Source organism: Schistocerca piceifrons, chromosome 2 (assembly GCF_021461385.2).
Source record: "Schistocerca piceifrons isolate TAMUIC-IGC-003096 chromosome 2, iqSchPice1.1, whole genome shotgun sequence".
Lineage (NCBI taxonomy): Eukaryota > Metazoa > Arthropoda > Insecta > Orthoptera > Acrididae > Schistocerca > Schistocerca piceifrons.
Genome location: NC_060139.1, coordinates 654,712,826 through 654,732,777, shown reverse-complemented (window position 1 = coordinate 654,732,777; position 19,952 = coordinate 654,712,826). Strand labels below are relative to the sequence as shown.

General features: G+C 39.8%; 1 protein-coding gene across 1 annotated transcript in view; it reads left to right on the top strand.

Moving 5' to 3' along the window:
* The first annotated feature begins 302 nt into the window (after window positions 1–302).
* Window positions 303–19,952, top strand: part of LOC124777061 — a 29,614-nt gene continuing 9,964 nt past the window's right edge. The window contains exon 1 of the mRNA XM_047252334.1: window positions 303–766. Coding sequence (XP_047108290.1) covers window positions 611–766 — 156 coding nt within the window. The 5' untranslated portion in view covers window positions 303–610. The remainder of the gene's footprint in view (window positions 767–19,952) is intronic.

Here is a 19,952-nt window from a genome sequence, read left to right as displayed (position 1 = left end):
AAAAAGGCAATGGTGCAAACAGGCATCGGATCTTGCGCTAGACGACTCTTCAGCCACGAAGATCCCCACAGGTTCTAAAGAAATATTTGTATTGAGGAAAAATCAACCACTCGAATATTCATAATTTTTATTTTTTTCTATTTCGTTTAGTTCTTTGTGATACCTTCATTGCCGATTGATCTATAGTATTTTATTTGTAGTCTTGGATATTACATAGATTACAAGTTACGATTTCATAATGCGTTGCCTTGAGTTTTAGAGCAACTTATCACTTGACATTTGAACCGGGACCCCCTCCGTGAATTATGTAACTAACTTTGTATTTATACCAAATGTTGTAAGCTTCTGTTAAGTCTAGAGGTGGGAACAGACCTTCAGTTGCTTAGTAACTTTGACAGAAATTGCGGATTAAGAACTGTGCATCTTCTCGCGCTCGGTTTTGAAATTTCGTAATTGTCGTCTGCTGTGGGTGTCGTCTTGGCAACACGGTCGCTCAGCAACATTGGTTACGGCGCGCGTCGTTAGTCAGTTGTTAATGCCCGCACGTGTTTGAGCTTAGTGCGCGAAAAGTTATTCGTCTTGATTCTGTGGGTTAAGTTTTGTCACCGAAATGGATGAAGGGTACAAAGAAAACAGCGAGTTCTGCAACTATCGGTCTCCGCTGTCTACTCGGTATGCCTCGAAAGAAATGCAGTATAACTTCAGTGACATGAAGAAATTTTCTACCTGGAGGAAACTGTGGATATACCTCGCCAAGGCGGAGAAGGTATGTGACACTGCATTTGTTATATTCACTGTGAGTTCTTATAGTTCAGCACTGCCCGACATTGGATATGCACCGGTAATTTTAGGTTAGGTGTTACCGATGTGAATAATGGATTTTGCGCAATGCGTGTGAGTAGGATAAGCGTTTCTTTCTGAGAACTTTACATTTATATGTATCTCTGCAAGGCTCAGATACAGGGAGTATTTACTAGTAGGCTACTGCTATTGGTGCATGTCATAATTCTAGTGTTTCGCTTTGCGCCATCATTTGTCATGTATTTATTTTTGAAACTGAAAAACACTGGTATCATAAAATTTGTGTTGTAGTTTCTCACTGTTACTCGCTAGTTGCAACATAATATCAGTCCGTCAAGAACAAGGAATAAGTTGCGGATATGATTCATTTTATTTTAAACGTTTGAAGCAGTAGGGAGTCAGTGTTATAAGGATTATTTTGTACACAGACACACACACATTTATATACAGCTTCACTCACTTCCCTTCTTCATTTGCAAGGTATATTTTACCAGCCTGCTGCACATTTGGATTCATAGAAGCAATGAGAGAGAAAAATAGCGGCACAAATATTTCTAATGTAAATACACATAATGTACCGTATATTCATTTGCCTATGTATATTCTGTGATACAAAAATATATTCTTTGAAAGGAATGTTTTCCACTCTATAAATTTGCTTCTTGTAAATGTAGAGAACAATAACTTAAGTACATGCGCTTTCTTATTAAGTATAGTTTTCTTTCACATATATGAAGAGTCAGTATAGGACCTATTTAGTTCTCTGAATCCCTCTCCACAGGAATGCTCTGGGGCCAAGTATATAATGCACCTGATACCTCCTTCCTGTAATTTCTCTAACTTCAGTGAGCTTAGAGGGCCTGTATATCCCATTATTATTTATTTGCATTTTATTGATCTCCTTTCTTCAGTTTTGTGGAAGGTACAATTTGATATAGGGCTGTGATCTACGTTCCATAGTATATGTGGCGGAAGATACATGCTGTAGCTAATGGAATTGTTTTTCAGCTTTTGTATTGGTTACTGTTGTTAGTATAGGTCTTTGTGTATCTGGACATCTCTAATTTTGACCACTTGCTTATTGTGCACAGTGTAATTTAATGAAGTAAAATGTTTCTTTGCACACATTCAAATATGAGTTCCTGAGTTTGGAGAGTACGAAGCTCTATGCAATGCATATGATCTTTCTTGTACTTTAAAGCTAAGTGATTTCTTCTGGATTTCTGTGACACCCTTGCATTGACTTGCAGAACAAGGTGGCACTGTCGTTAAGGCACTGTACTTGAATTTGGGAGGAATAAGTTTTTAGTTTTCATTTGGCCATCATGGGTTAGATTTTCTGTGGATTCCTTAAATCAGTTAAGGTGACTACTTGTACTGGTGTATGGAAAGGACTTTGAAAAAACTCTCCCCTGTCTTTACCCTATCCAGTCTTGTGGCCTTGAAGAAAAATGTACGGAGTTCTTTTATTTGAAAAATATGTAGTCCATTGCATACCTTATTATTTGCATCTTCTTCCAACCATACTTGTTGTGGAATTATATGGTCTGTTAATGGAAATGAATTGTTTTGTTGTCCCTCACAAGTGTCTAGTTACAAGAGTACTACTAATTTTCTGGCACTTGTCACATTGTTTAATTATGTTTGAGTGGCACTAAGATGCAGTATGGAATGGGATGACCACATGTATTCAGTTGCAAGGAAAGTAAATGCAAGCATTAATTAAACTGCATTAATACAGTTTGTCAGCAATGGATGCAGTATACACATGTGACAAATTCTACAGCATTTGTTTGCCATTTGAAGAACTGATCTAGTAGGCATGTCACTAGACATCAAATAAATTCAAACACATCCTTCTAAGCTTTAGTTGGTTGGTTTAGGCCATCCAAAAGAGTATTGAAAGTACTCAGCAAACATAAATGAGAATCTTCAGCATAAAGAATAAATAAAGATATTGTCATGAAAATTTAGAGAACTAGGATTCAAGGAAATACTGTACGACAGTTGTACTGCATCTATCATTCATCTTATTTACATGTCATGAGAGTAAGTTAAGAGATATATGGATGCATAACAAGAAATGTAAACAGCAAAGTTCCCCCCCCCCCCCCCCCCCCCCCTCATAAATGAATGAAATTTGGCAGATGATTGCCAGTATTGATACGAAGTACCCTACGGTAAATAGCTTTGAACAGTTTTGCATACTGACAAAGCTGTGTAATGCGCTTGGAAGCTCAGTTGCTACGTATTCCTAAATTTTAATTACATTGGACTCCATATAATCATGTTGTGGTTACCAATCGTTGAATACAAACAGTGGAGGAAAGGATCAGTTGCAAAATCTGTGATTTTATTACAGCAGATCTAGATTTCAACTATTCGGCCTACTTACTCATCTTCAGTGCATATAGCAGGTGATGTTAGTCCAAAGTGTTACATTGTAAACAATATTGTTTATGTTTACTACTTGATAGTTAGGACTAATGTCACCTGTTGTTATATGCACTGAAGGTGACTATGTAATAGCTGAAATCCAGATCTGCTATAATAAAACAATGGATTTCACGATTAATTGCTGTCCTTTTCTCCACTGTCTATTCCTAAATTTGGCTGTATTCATTCTGTGTATTCTGTAGATCTTACCAGAAGTAGAATGTTCAGGTACTTGAAATAAGTCATGTTGTGCACTAGCAATGGATAGAAGCTGTATGAGGTTTGATTCCAATGAGAAGCAGGTTTGTCCAGTGACTGTACTTGACTTTATTTCAAGTAGTAATGTTGCTGCTTGAAGTAGTAGGAACTGTTCGAAACTAATTGTCAACACTGTGCTTTCAGAATATTGAGATTCAAACTGCACAAGAAGTTGTTGCTTCCCCAGCTGTATTGAATAGTTGCTGGTTATTTCCTAGAGCTAACCAGAATTTACAAGACTGCATTGAAATTTATCAAGGGATAACATTTATCTAGATAACGTAAGAATAATGGCCTACTTACAGAGTAGGTAACATGTATCACGACTCCTTGACTGTAGATAACCAGGTAATTTCCAGGAATGCCTGATTAGGTGTGTTTTTAATTTTATTTTGAATTTATATGGCCGGTTACAGATTGTTCCTAGTAGGATTCCTTCTGACATTTAGATTGCTATCACCTCAGATGGTGTTTGAGAAGTCCTGCATCATACCATAATCCAGATTTCGTATTAAGTTACATTTATCATCATATCTAGTTGAGTGATGGTCAGCAACTTGAAATGCAAAGAAAAAAATTGTTTAATTTATAATTAATCCTTCATTGGGCTTCAAAATTTATCTATTATTTAGTTCCTAGGAACTCTGATGAAATTCGAGTGTATGATAGGACTGTCCCTGTGTACACATAGTGAAATGTTGGTGTTGAAGATTAATGAAAGGGAGAAAACTTTGGTCAACTTATTATAGGTGACGCTCTAACATATCAGCTTGACCTTTTATGTCACTCATCTTCACTCTGTATTGAAGTATCATCAGTTTAATTGCACCCTCTTACAAGTTTTTGAGATGTTATCCCCATAAATTTCAATTTCCAATTTTCTGTTTTCTGCCATCAGGAAAATGTATGCACACAGGAGTTGGCTTCTCTCCGCAAAATTTTCTTTACTGCTAGGTCTGTTGCCCAGACACTTTTGTTCAGCTTTTGGATATTGTGAGAAAAGTGCCCAAAATTAACTCATTACTTACTGTATTTTTATTGCTGCCCATGTACAATTACAGGTGATATAACAGAAAGTGTTTACTTTTGTAGAGAGTTCACTATTGTTACAAAATTTCTGTAACTGTCCAAGACTGAGGAATTCGTAAATTCGACAGAGTTCAGAGCCTCTAGAAACAACCAGGAGATGGTGGCACTAACAGCATTAAAACATTATTAAAACAGAAGTCGACAAACAAGTGGGATCTCCATAAGAATAGGATGTTTTTGTTGGGGATGTTCTTATTATTGAAACATATGAATGTGTTAAAAACTTGAAAATACCTGACTACAGTGTGAGAGTATGAATTTCATGGGGGCATAAATGTCTTTAGGGAGCACACAACATACAGAAACTGACAACCAATCCTGCCCTTTTCCAACTTAACAAAGACCTCAAGATACACCGCAGATTAATCTGGCACAAGTACAGACACCCATGACATCCACTAGATCTATGTAGGTTCAGTACAGAACATGATCAAAGCTATTGCTACTCAGTGGGTTGTAATCTCCACTAGACAGTGTATGTGTTTAGCAAAAACATGAGCCAAATGACCACCCACAAGAAGTAAATGGCATAGTTTTAACAAAATATGCAAATGACATCCACAGCTGAAATGTACAAATAAAAACATTGGTGACGCCACATATGTAGTATTGTACACTTCAAAGAATATACCAGTGGCTTGCATTGTTCAGGAGACTTTATATGTGTTGCAAGAACTATTAATGTGCCTTCAACTTTGAGATACGTCCTCCATTCTTTTCAATCACATACTATGCTCAGCGTTCTTACATACCTACTGAACCAAGTCTTCATATTACACAGGGGAAGAATGGGATTCAAATTCCTGTCCAGCCATCCAGGTTAAGGTCTCCCTAGATTATTTCAGGTGAATGCTACAATTGTTTCTTTAATTGTTCTATAGCTAAATCCTCATTGCATTCTTCTCCAATAGTCCTGTTGTTTATGAGATGTAAAAAGTTTCCTTCTTTCATATTACAGAGTGCTACTTACTGTTAGTACTATCTGATGCACTGTATATTAGACACAGAAGGACGTGAAATATAATTATTTTCTTCTGGAAGGTTCTATGAAGTTCTGTGTATTCCTGCAAACTTCATAAGCTGCGACTTTTTTATTATTATTATTATTATTATTAGAGTGAACTTTAATTCAGGTATAATGGGCACTGTTAGCAAACAGTGCAACAACCCAAAAATAATGGTTTTTAAAAAGTACTTCTGGTGCATGTAACAATACCGAATAATCAATGACATCGTATTTAAATTATCAGTTTGTTGTTCATGAATTCTCCCTACCTAGTAGCATCATTTCAATACCAGATTATTGTTTAGCTTCTATTTCAGTTGACCTGTAATGTTGTCTTTAATCCGTTGTAGCTTTTCATTCCTGTGAATTGGGGAGGCTGGGCATATATGGTAATTCTAATCAATGAACCAATAGCATAAAATTATCATTATTCATTGTAGGTTCCAGCTTTTTAAATAATTAACAGAATGATTCCTAAGGAACTGATGTACAAAAGTTTCTACGGACTTGTTTCTGAACTGTTGGCATATGTTAAACATTACTAGCTCTTCCTCATAAAATTGCCATACCTTATTATCATTTAGAATAAATGTGGTATGCACATTTTCTTGTGTCCAAGTCACTGGCACTAAATGTAACACCTACAAGCAGAACTGATGAGAGTTGACATTGATGGACAAATTACAAAACCCCGAGGGAAATGGTGTGTCACTGTTCGTTATTGTCAACTATAATTTGCTGCATTGGAGAAGATAATAACTCTCCACTTTTTGTTACATAAACATGCAGTAACCCACTGTAAATGCGCTGCCCCTAATGCCATACTTACCAAGTTTTTTAATGACAAGGTGTAGTTTACGAAGTTGAAGACTCTGGGGTGTCACAGGAGATTCCTACCATTTTATTATTCTTGTCTAATCAGCTGCTAGTCTTCTCAACAAAGTTATTTATACACATATAGCATATTCTTCTTCTTGGAAACCAAACTGGTTGTTCACAATAAACTCCTGTTTTACAATAACATTTTGTATCTGGATAGCAGCGACTTTCTTACATATTATTGACAAGGTAGAAAGATAAATATAGGCTGTTAATTACCTGTATCTTTTTTTGACCCTTTGTTGAAGAATGATACTATTTCTGCTGTTTTAGTCTCTCTCTCTCTCTCTCTCTCTCTCTCTCTCTCTCTCTCTCTCTCTCTCTCTCTCCCCCCTCCCCCTCTCTCCCTCTCCCTTTCATAATTCAAACCTGGATTGTTTTATGTAACGTTGCATGCTACATAATATTTTTCATCACCAATTGTGTCTTTCACATTGTTCGTTCGCGTCTTGGTTGTTTTTATTTCTGCTGTCCCTTGGTATCGTTGGTTTTGATTTGCTTGATCTTAAGTTAGCTACGTGAGTGGTACAGTATCTAGATTCTGCTTCTTATTAGTTATTAGTTTTCCATGGTTCTGCCAGAAGAAACAATAACATTGGCAAAGTTCGGTATTTTGATAGACTACATACATTCTTTTGTACTTCTTTCTTACTTTAATCAGGACCTTAGTGAATGAAATCGAGATGTAGGAACATCTGCTTACTTTTTAGAAGCCAATATAAACACACCCCCGGGGCTCACCACTGTTTGTTGAGTTCATATTTGGCTACCACAAGGCTCCAGCCTTTGCAGCATCTTTTCCCTTATGTGTGCCTGTCTATTCTCATGCTATTCCTTTTCCCCTCCATTGTGGAACTTTTCTGGGATAGTTTTGGGAATGTGTCCTTAATTTTCTGTAGCCTGACATCAGAATGTGTCTTAATTTTCAGTAGGCTGACATCAGAACAATCAATCCACTGCTTTTTCTTCTTTTCTTCGTTCTCTATCTCCTATTCTTCCTCCACTGCAGCATTTGAGGTTCCTCTTTGTTCCTTCTTTGTCCCTGTGCACTCCTTTAGGCTGGTCCACATGTTTGAGGCATAAAAGGTGACTGGGTAATGCGTAGTTTCCAGCTCTTGGCTGACAAGTGGGGTTCTCACGTATTCCCTGGTACAGGCCAGGCCCTGGGAGGGGTGATAGCCTGAGCTGTTACCTTCCCAAATTGTCAATTGGTCCCTCTGTCAGGAGTTTGGGCAGAGTGATGAAAGGTGTGAACAGTCACCTAAGGTGGGTGATGAACCGACCTCTGAGGGGGTGCCCCCAGCTGCAAGGAGCACGCTATAGGAGATGCTGCCAATCATGGGGGATTTTCTCACCATGAGCCAATCACCACCTACTCAGTCTACATCTGCTAATTGCAAGCAGAACAAGGCTAAAGACTCCAAGACTCTTCCAACTGCATCTCGATTCCTCATGGTATCATGTACTGAAGGAGGTCAGTCTTTTGCTATGTTTAATCCATTTATTATTCAGAAAGGTCTTGATGCAATTGCTGGCCCTGTGAAATCCTGCTCTTGTTTATGCAATGGCACTTTGCTTTTGGACACTATTGTGATTCTCAGGTGCAACAATTGCTTGCAACTTCACTCCTCCACAGCTATCTTGTTAATGTCAAGGCACATCAAATGCTGAATTCTTTGCATGGTGTTATTTACACTAGGCTGTTCAGTGGTCTGACAGAGGGAGAAATCCAAACTTGCCTCTCTGATCAGGGCGGTACTGCAGTCCGCATCAGGTGACGAAAAAGATTGATGCATTCTTCGTGCTTATGTGCACTCTTTTTCTCACTTTCGATAAAGTAGTGCTTCCATCAAAGATCAGAGCCATCTATGAAGTCACCATGGTCAAACTGTACATTCTAAATGCAATGTGCTGCTACCTATGTCGACGTTACAGCCACTCTCGAAACCCAGCCGAATGGATTACTTGTGGTAGGGATGCTCATGAGGGCGATTGCTCACCTCCTCCCGTCCATTGTATCAATTGGAATGTGACCATGCAGCCTCATCCTGAGAATGTCCCATGTATCTTGATGAGCAGGCCATCCAGGAGATCTGGGGAAAGGAAAATGTGCCTTATCCTGTCGCACACAAGTTGTTCGCTAGTTGAAAGCCCTCCGTTTCGCCATCTGGCGCTTACAGTACCGTTCCCACTATACCTCACTCTATTGACACGGTCACACAGACTTGTGACCTCGAATTCAGCACTACGGTTGTAAAATCGCCCAGTTTCATGGTAGCTTCCCTGCCTCCTTCTCCTCCTCCAGCTGTGCAACAAGTCACCAAATTCTCAACTCCATCAGGGAAGTCACCTGCTATACAACCAGCAGGTAAGAAAGGACAGAACAAATGCTACCGCGAAGACTTTTTATGTCCTTCCAGCCGGCTAAAACCTGCATCTTCATTTGCCGACTGTAAAGGCACAAAAAAAATCCAAACAAAGGCAAACGGTTTTCTCCTTTGCCAACTCTCAGATCCTCTTCCACAGTCTTGCCGTGTAATACCCTCACTTGGCCGACCTCCGTTTCGCCAATGCGCACCACCAACCATTTCTCTGGAATCCGCCGGCTGAACCAGTCATAATGCCAACACCTCCATAGAGCACTAACCTCCAGCCTCTGCTCCCTGTAGCAGTGAGTGATTGAATGGTGGCACTCGGCAGCTACCCAGTTGACAGCCCTTCATTTTTTCTCTCCTTCCTTTCCCCAACACGACTCTCCTGTAATGGAATGTTCGCAGCATTAGATCTAACAAGGAGAAATTAAGGCTGCTCTTGAAATCACAGTATCCACTTGTTTTCTGCCGCCAGGAAACAAAACTGCGTACATTTCTTTGTGGTCCACTTTGACCTTCCCTCGAAGACGGGAGTCATGTTGCTCATCCAGGATGACATTCATAGTGAAACCATCTCACTGAACACACGACTGCAAGCTGTTGCAGTTCATGTTTGCCCTCCTCACTTCACCTTTTCTCTTTGTACAGTCTATATCCCTCCATTTCTTGGTGTCACCAGAGTGGGCTTCCTCCAGCTTATTGGGCAACTCCCTCACCCCTTTTTGCTGCTTGGTGATGTTAATGCGTGCCATACCCTTTGGGTCTCCTCACAAAACTGGCTGACAGATGCCCTCTTGACTAACGTATTCAATCAACTCAACCTCATCTGCCTTAACACTGGAGCACCCACATTCTTCTCAGAGTCCATGCACCCATATGAACCTCTCATTCTGCACTGCCCAGCTTGTCTGTCATCTTGATTGGTCCGTTCTCTCTGTCACGTATTCGAGTGACCATTTCCCACGTGCTATCCATTTGCTGACTCCAGCCATACCAATGTGCAAATCAAATTGGTAGCTTTCAAAAGTTGACTGGAGGCTTTACTACTCCCTTGTGGCCTTTGATGAACAGCATTTCCCCAGTTGTGCTGATCAGGTAGAATACCTTAGAAACATTAACCTCACCCCCACAGAATGTTCCATTCCTTGCACTTCATCTTTACCGCGCAGTGTCCCACTCCCTTGGTGGACTGAGGCATACTGCAACGCAGTTGCTATGCAGAGACATGCTCTCCATATTTTTCATCATCTTACGATGGAGAACTGCATATATTATAAACAGTTGTGTGCACAGTATCGTTGCATTCTTCTGTATAGCAGAAAAGCTAACTGGATTTAGTTACTTTTAACAGTTCCAAGCCCTCTCTGTCGTGTAGGCCAACCTCTGACAACTCCATGTGACCAAGGTTCATTCCCCAATTTCCGGCCATAGCAGATGATGTCATTGTGAACCTCATTGTCATCTCCAACACCTTGGGCCACTATTTTGCAGAGATTTTAAGTTCCACCCACTATCACCATGCCTTCGTCCATCGGAAATGAATGGAGGAGGCTTGGGTGATACCCTTCTCCTCTCAGAGTAGTGAATGCTACAGTGCTTCCTTTGCTAAGTGGCAGCTGTGTCATGCTCTCACTTTATCCTGATCTTCTGCCCCAGGGCTGGACGATGTTCATTCAGATGTTGCAGCATCTTTCTCTTGCGGGCAAGCAGTTTCTCCTTCATATGTACAATCACATCTGGGCAGATGGCACATTTCTCAGATGCTGGCGTGAAGCCATTGCCACACCTGTAGCTAAGCCCAGTAAGTAAAAATACCTTCTTTCTAGTAACCGCCCCATCTCTCTTACCAACTGCATTTACAAGGTGATGGAATGTATGACTTGTGCCTGGCTGGTATGATGGCTCGAGTCTCACAATTTACTAACCACTACACAATGTGGATTTCAGGCGCACTGCTCTGCAGTTGACCATCTCGTCACATTGTCAACCCCAGTCATTAAGTTTAAAATACCAGACTGTGACAGTGTTTTTTGATCTGGATAAAGCCTGCGACACCTGCTGGAGAACTAGTATCCTCTGTGCTCTTTACACGTGGGGCCTCAGAGGCTGTCTTCCCCATTTTCTTCAGGAATCTTTAAAAGACAGAATTTTCAAGGTATGTCTGGGCTCTGCCTTGTCAGACACCCTTATCCAGGAAAACAGGGTGCCTCATGACTCCATCCTGAGTGTCGTCCTCTTTGTTATTGCCATTAACCTTGTTATGACCTGTCTCCCCCTGGGCATCTCCGGCCCCCTTTTCATTGATGATTTTGTGATCTATTATAGTTCTCCACTGACTTTTCTCCTTGATGCATCTTCAGCAATGTCTCCACTGTCTTTACTCGTGAAGCATTGACAATGGCTTTTGTTTTTCCACTGACAAAACCGTTTGTACGAATTTCTGCCGGAGCAATGGGTTTCTTCCACTATCTTTATATCTTGGGCTTGTTGCTCTCCTGTTCACTGAAACTACAAAATTCCTGGGGCTCATGCTTGATAGGAAACTTTCTTGGTCCTCCCACGTCTTACCTGGCCTCCCGCTGTACCCAGTCCATCAGTGTCCTACGTGTCCTCAGTGGTACTTCTAGGGCAGTGGATAGGACCACCCTCTTCCATTTCTACAGATCCCTTGTCCATTTGAAACTAGACTGAGTGTTTTGTTTATGCATCTGCATGTCTGTCCATCTTATGCAATCTAAATACAGTCCACCATCGTGGCATCTGTTTGGTCACTTGCGCCTTTTACACTAGCCCAGTTGAGAGTCTGTATGCAGAAGCTGCTGAACCACTGCTGTCATGCCAACATGATGTTCAGATATGCATGCCGTTTGTCTACCATGCCCAGCCACCCATCCTATGCCTCCCCCTTCAATGTCTCCTGTGACCTCCAGTATAGGGCACGTCCCTCTTCTCTGTTACCTCCTGTAGCTCACTTTTGGCTATTGCTCCAGCAACTTACTTCACGCTACCTGCCACTTTCCCGATGGGAGTGAACCCTTCACCACCTTTGCTTCGTGCAGATGGGGGTGAACCCTTTACCACCTTTGCTTCGTGCGGTGGCCCGTGTTCACTGTGGACTCATTCGCTTCCTAAGGACGCTACTCCAGATTCTATCTATCAGTGTAAGTTTCTCGACCTTAGCGTGAAACTTAGCAATAGTACCTTACTGTACACTGATGGCTCTTGAACTGACCGTAGTGTTGGGTTTGCCTTCGTCATTGGCACTGACCATTTTGGTATCGGCTTCCGGAACACTGTTCAGTATTTACAGCAGGGCTCTGCACCCTGTATCAGGCAACACAGTACATCCGGCAATACAGGCTTTTCAATTGTGTCATCTGCTCAGATTCTCTTGGTGCCCTTCAGAGCCTCTGTGTGTTGTACACAGTCCATCCCTTAGTACAATGGGTCCAAGAAAGCTTCCACATGTTCACTCATGAGGGAGCCACTGTGATGTTTATGTGGGTCCTTGGTCACATCTGTCTGATGGAAAACGAGGCTGCTGCCAAGGCTGCAGTCCTCCTACCTCGGCGTGCTAGTTCTTCCATTCCTTCCAGTGATTTCCGAGTTGCCATCTGTCAGCAGATAGTGTCACTTCGGCATCATTTTAACTAGGTTGCATATTGGGCACTATCTTTTTAACCCAGTTTATAGCCATTTGCATTCTCCTGTATGTTTGCAATGTTTGTTTAGTGTCAGTAGTAGCATAACCTATTAGAAATGAAGATAGGCAGAATTGAGATTTTTAGTTACTATATATATACATTTTATATTTGTTGAACTTTATTTGTAGATTGAAGAAATACTGTCACTAGTGAACAAACTATTTTTCTTAACTGGACAAGCAGGGAAATAGATCTGTTAGGAGTCAATCTATCATGACGCTTGGAAACCACTCTAATATTCAGTACCTTGCACCACAAATCACAGTAAGAGATGTCTTCCGTGTGAAGCATAGGAGAACTTCAGGGAAATTCATTATTCTTCATTCAACAACTGATTATTAAGCACAGTTCATTAACAATTTGAACATCAAGAAATAATGTGACCTTTCTCAGTGAGTATTCCTTAACCACACTGCGCACAGAAGTTTCATTCTGGGTCATTGTTAGTATCCATATGTTGTATACTTTCTTTGGGGCCATCATGAACTGTTCGTCTTAACGCTAAGAAGGTGAGTGCAGTTTACGTATGTCACGTGCATCATGTTCACATTGTAAACCTGAGACATTTCCACAATGTAGAAAACACACGGGGAGAGGCCTCAGTGACCGTATAGACCAGTCCCTTAAAAATGAAGCATACTTAATTGCTTAATAAGAGGTTATACTCACATATTAATACGGAGGACTAGATTACAAATCCAGTGGTGCTAATCTCAGGCCAGTTGCGTAATTAATCAACAAGTTGGAAAACCTAATTAGCACATTTGTATTACCAGTTTTCCTTAGTGTTTTTGACCTACTGATGTGTTGCCTAAGTACGGGATCATCAGATGATAGCGACAGATTAAGTTTATCAGCTAATCAAGATTATCAGCTGGTAGTAAATTTAAGAAAACCACAAAATGGTGTAAGTCAGCAAAAGACAGGACTGTTACACTACAATACTGGCCCCAGACATGGCAATGTGGAAAGAGACTTTTTTCTCACAGAAGTGCTCTTCTGTTGCCATCACATGGTGACCAATCTAATTGCCAGTGTGTGTTTCATCCTCGCCCCCTCCCCCTCCCCCTCAAAAAGAGCCGCAGTAGGAACCAATGCTGCACCACCCCTCCGCTAAGGTTGGCTACAGGAACTACTATTCCTCAGACTAGGGACTCTGTTGTGTTTTCTTGGAGGCCAAAAATCCACAGGGTGATGCTCCCCAGCTCCCATTTGATTGCAGATCTCGTTCGTGTGCAGATTCACAGAGGTATTGCTGAATAGATGGTGTGGAAGTTACTGTCATCTTACTTAACATGATTTGGTTCCTATTAGTTTAGAACCAGTCGTGTCTCAAGTCTCGGCAATAGCATTTCTGTCAAGCTGCGTGAGTACACACTTACCTACTTTGTCCAGAATGATTTTGTGAGAGCACAGCATGCATCGCGAGCTGCCTGCTCAATGTACTTACTGATGCTGATTGGCTAAGAATTGTTGCGCTTTATGCCCTTTGGGTTTGCATCTCATATTCCTCACACCAAGCATGGACTCACTTGTGTGTTACTTCTGATAGTTCGTCACATCTACCTACATGAGGCTCTATATGTACTAGACTACTAATTATTTCGTGTTCAGTTGTTTTTTTTATGATAGTTGTATTTCTTAACAGACTGTCTTGCCAATGAGTAGTGCGCCCCTGCCCTCGCCCTGCCATACTCACTGCATTCATTTACTGCCTGTCTGTAGCCTCCGCCTTTCTCTTAATTATTCCTCCCCCGTGGTCAAGGGACAGACGGTTTGCAAACAAGACTTACTTTAACTGTTACTTAGGAAGCAGTAGTGGACTGGACAGTTCATTCGCTCATTAATCCATTTAAAAATAATTCAAGGTGACTAAGTCGTAGCCCAGGACCTAAATGACAGGTGATCAATCTCTGTGTGAAAGCAGCTCCACCTCCTGCAGTACCCTGCATGTATTGTACCATTTAAGGCTAAATATATTAAAAGTTGCAGGTTGCCTAAAAATTATTCTATGAGAGAATAGGAAATGTGTTAGAAAGAACAACCTATTTTTGGAATGTGTCGTAAATCCACATTAGTTACACAGACTAGGTCCTAATTCATCTTCGTCTTTGTGGTCCTTGGCACGAAATGTACATTGATGGCAGTAGAATCGTTCTGTGGTCAGCTTCAAATGCTGGTTCTCTGAGTTTTCTCCATAATTTTTTATGAAAAGAACATTGTCTTCTATCCAGGGATTCCCATTTGAGTTCACGTATCATCTCCATAATACTGCTGCAACAAATCTCAGCACACCTCTGGGGATCCCAGACATTTGCGCAGTACTCAAAAATGGGTTACACAAATGTTCTGTATGCAGTCTGTTTTGAGCTACACTTTTCTAAAATTCTTTCAGAATACCAAAGACTACCATTTACCTTTCCTACTACTTGTCGTACATGCTCATTCCACTTCATATTGCTTTGCAATGTTACATCTAGATATTTCCTGAATGTGTCAAACAGCACACCACCAGTCTGTATTTAAATATTAGAGGGTTATTTCTTGTACTCATCTGCATTTACTTGCATTTCTACCTTTATAGCAAGTTGCCACTAATCACATCAAATAGAAATTCCGTATAACCATATTACGGAAAAGGATGGTTGCTACTCACCATATAGCGAAGATGCTGAGTCGCAGGTTGGCACAACAAAAAGACTGTCAGAAAGTGAACTTACAGCCAACAAGGTGTGTGTGTGTGTGTGTGTGTGTTTTTTGTCTAGACAAAGCTCTTCTTGGCTGAAAGCTCATTTTCTGACAGTCTTTTTGTTAGGCCTGTCTGCGACTCAACATCTTCGCTGTATGGTGAGTAGCAACAATATTTTCATAATATTGTTGAACTCCGTCCTGGATTTTCCTTTGCAGAAATTCTGTCAAAATAATTTTGTATCCTGCTACAGTCATGTAATGATGACACTTGAAGCACGAGTCTTAAGTAGCACTTTGTGGATGGGAATGAGTCGATTTAGTCCCTAATTTCTCAGCCCACTGCAAACTGTTTTTTTGTGTTGATTATAGCTACTATAAAGAAATGATTAAAATTCTTCATGGGTGCATGATCTTTTCTACTATGTGGTATTGAAATAAATTGCAGTTTAATTCAAGCTGCTTTGTTTCATTCTTATATCCATTGTAAACCATAACTAGAGCTGTGCTTGGTGTCTGTCTTCACTGATTGCACAAAATAAACTGAAATCAAACAGATATCGTTCTGTAAGTGACCTGCAATTTTTTACATGCTGATGATAATTTGTTGGTTAGCGTTAATACTGGAGCATTAGAAATTATTGTACCCTATCTCTATCAGTCCGTCATCATAAGTTACATGATAGTTTGCCACAAAGAACCAGTGGTAATAGTATGTAACAGTATTTTACATGCCAACGAAGTTCTGAAAGTTTCACACAGTTGCATTTAGAGATGAATGTCATTTATAGGCAAGATCAGATTGAATTGGATTCAGTTTTCGTTGCACGGACCCAAAAAAAATTAGATGATTCTTGTGGATGTGGAACATGTTAGAAAGTATAATATACAAACATAAAACATATGAATATAATACTTACTAACCTGATCGTTTGTCAGGAGATTGTCGAAACAGGTGAATGCAATGCGGTAAACTGGAACTGCTAATGTTGACAGAATTAACATCCTGTCAGAATCAGACATTGTTATGCACTATCAATAAATTTACCATTAAAATATTCTAATCTTGACTGTTGTGACTAAGTGCTGTCAGATCTGAAATCTAACAGATATTTTTGCTTAAGCTGGCTTAACAGTCTCTGTTAAGATATTCATCTATGGAGTAGAAGGAGTTGCCTGTCAAAAAGTCTTTCAAACTCTGTTTAAACTGTGCTTTATCTGAAACCAAGTTTTTGATGGTTGCTGGCAATTTATTGAAAATGTGCGCCCCTCAATATTAGACCCCTTTTTGGATCAAGATAAATGATTTTAGGCCTGTATGTAGATTGTTCTTATTCCTAATACTGACACTGTGTATTGAGCTATTGGTTGGAAATAGAGATGTATTACTTGCAAAAAATTTCATTAAGGAATAAATATACTGAGAAGTAGTGGTGAGAATACAAAGTTCCTTGAACAGGTTTCTACATGATGATCTCGAATTTACACCACAAATGATTCTTATCACATGCTTTTGCACCCTAAAAACTTTTTCTCGGTTTGATGAGTTGCCCCAGAATATAATCCCATATGGCATAATAGATGAATGTATGCAAAGTATGCAAGTTTTATTTATGTTTATATCTCCTACATCTGACATCATTCTCACGGCAAATACAGACATGTTTAGGTGCTTAAGCAATTCTGTAGTATGCTCTTCCCAATTGAATATATTATCAGGTTGTATCCTAGAAATTTATCACTGTGAACCTCTTCGATCTGGGTGTCTTCATATGCTATACTCATGCTGGAAGAAAATCTCTTACAGGTTCTGAACTGTATATAGTGGTCTCCTCAAAGTTTAATGACAGTGAATTAGCTTTAAACCACTTATTAATGTCAGTGAAAATTTGATTAGCAGCTGTTTCTAAATCTGTGCTTGACTTGCTACTTATTGCAATGTTTGTATCATCTGCAAACAAAACAAACTTAGCATCTAGCAATGTAAAATGATAGGTCATTAATGTACACAAGAAAAAGCAGTGGACCCAAGATGAAACCTTGAGGAACACCACATGTCGTTAATCCCCAGTCAGATGAAGACTGAATGCTTACTGCACAGGTATTTCGCAACAACTGATCAATAGTTTGATGCTATCTCTTTATCCCCCTTCTTGTAAAGAGGCTTAACTTCAGCATACTTTAGCCAGTCTGGAAATGTTCTGCTCATAAGAAATTGATTACACAAATAACTTACGATAGAGTTCAGCTCGCATGAGCACTCATTGATTAATTTCGTTGATATGTTATCATACCCACTGGAATACTTAGATTTTAAGGATTTTGTGATGGATGCTACTTCTTTGGGAGACGTGTCATTTCCATTTTACTGAGATTATTTATAAAGACTGGCCTCAGATACTCCATTGCACTGTTCACTGAACCTGATAATCCCAAGCTGTCAGTAACAGAAATGAAGTACTTGTTTAAGAGGTTCGAAACACTACATTTACTTGTTATTACCAAAGCCTCATTTATTTTTAGAGCTATGTGTTCCTCTTCCTTTTTGGCCCCACATGTCTCTGTTTTCACTATATCCCATACAGTTTTTATTTTGTTGCCTGATGTCATAATCTTTTTCTTATAACAAAGCTGATTCGTTTCATGGGTTATTGCTTCAATATTTTACTGTATTATTTGTAATCAGTTACAATTATAACATCAGAGCTGTTCCTAGATAGTAGACAATGTCTCCCTTTTGTCCCACATGATACCTTTATTTCTTGTGTAATCCGCAGTTTATTTTTTGACTTGTGTGTGATTCTAGTTACCTATAGCGGAAAACAAATTTCAAAAGTGGAGGTAACTTTATTAATGAATGCTTTGTATTTTCCGTTTGAGACAGAAGTATTGTAAACATCTATCAAGTTCATGCCTTTAAGCAGTTTCCTGAATTTCTCAATTTTTGACTTACTTATTACCCTCCTGTACTCAGATTTAATAGATTTTTTTTAAATCCTGACAAGTTTCAACATTTAACACAGGATGCTGCTTTTCATGATCAGATAGCCCATTTACTAATGCTTTTGTGATGTGTCTTTTTTCCCTCGATTTGTGTGCAAAGATATTATCAATACCAGTCTCTGAGCATTTACATATCCTAGTAGCAAAGTTCACAGTAGGAACTAAGTTGAATGATAGTGTTACTGACTGCAATAACTGTTCACTGACAGAGCTTTTCAATAAATCCACTTTAAAATCACCAGCAACCCCTGTTTTCTTGTTTTTTACCACGAGATAGGACAGCAGAGCTTCCAGATTCTTTATGAAGAGTTTAAAATTTCCTGAAGGTGATCTGTGTATACCTACTATTGTAAAGGACTTCTTATGAAATACTACTTCTGTTGTACAAGCTTCCAAGTGCTGCCCTGAGCAAAATTTATTAATATCAACATTCTTCAAATCAAAACAGTTTCTGGTAAATATGACAGCTTCTCCTTTCTCCACATTTTCTCTACAGAAATAAGAAGCTAACTTGAATCTTGTAACATTTAACATAAGTTTACCAGTGGTCTCATGATGTTCAGAGAGGCAGATTATATTAACTGGTTTGCTCAACTCAATTCTTCAACACAAATAAGCAACTCATCAAGCTTACCCCTAAGTTCTCAGAAATTCGGATGCAATAACGATTACTGATTTTGTGCACTGGTTGAATTACAACTGGATGAACCTAATTTTCCTGTCAATTTTTGAGTATCTCTATTTTCAATCAGAGGCCGTCTGCATGAATTGTGTACATTAAAATTTGCTTTGTGGCTGCCTGTTTTATCAATGTGAATGTCATTTTCAGACTGTCTCTGAACATCTTTTGTTTCTGACCTCCCTACCTTAAAAAAACTGTTGATCTGTCACTTGCAACCACTGGTACTTTACCACTTGTGACAGTGCCCCCCGCCCCTTAAGTTATTTGCTATTAGCCCAGACAGTTTTCTCTTCACTTTCCTGTTGAGGTGAAGGCCATGCCTAGTATATTTCCACCTGCTGGTAGTCACCAGGAACCACACTGATATGAGACCCCATATATGATACAAGCAGCCGTTCCAGCTCTAAATTAACTTTCCTAACAGAAGAGTTTAAATGAGGCCGTTCATGGTGCCTCAGAGCAGACACAAGCCCAACACCAGTATGTCTCATTGCTGAAGCTGTCTTTACCAGGTCACTTTCAATTGAATAATTAGGGTTCCTATCTATGCTGTTGCTTACCCCACCCACTATTACCATGGTGTCTTCCTTTTGTGAACCTACAATCTCTATCACGTGACCCAGACTTGCACTAGGTTTTAAAAAACTTGTGACCTGGTAACGTGGCCCTAGTTCATCTTGTAATAGTTGGCTAACACCTATATCATGTGAACTACTTAACAACAAAACTTTCTTCTTCTACAGCTTTTTCTGACTTCTTACTTTTCATACACTTTTTGAAAGTTTGTTGTGTCCTGTCTACTCATACATCTATTTGTGGCTCATCAGTTTCGAACTGTGACAACAGATCAAACCCTTTTTCCACATTCACAACCACACTGTCTGAGAAAGTCCTATTCCTACTTCTTCTATAACCTGTTGTCACTTCGCACCTCTCTTTTCCCCTCTCCCCCCTTAACTTTTCCAGATCTTCTTTCATTTTATCTAGTTCCGCCTGAAGGGCAACAATCTTCTCCTCCTGTTCCACTATCTTCC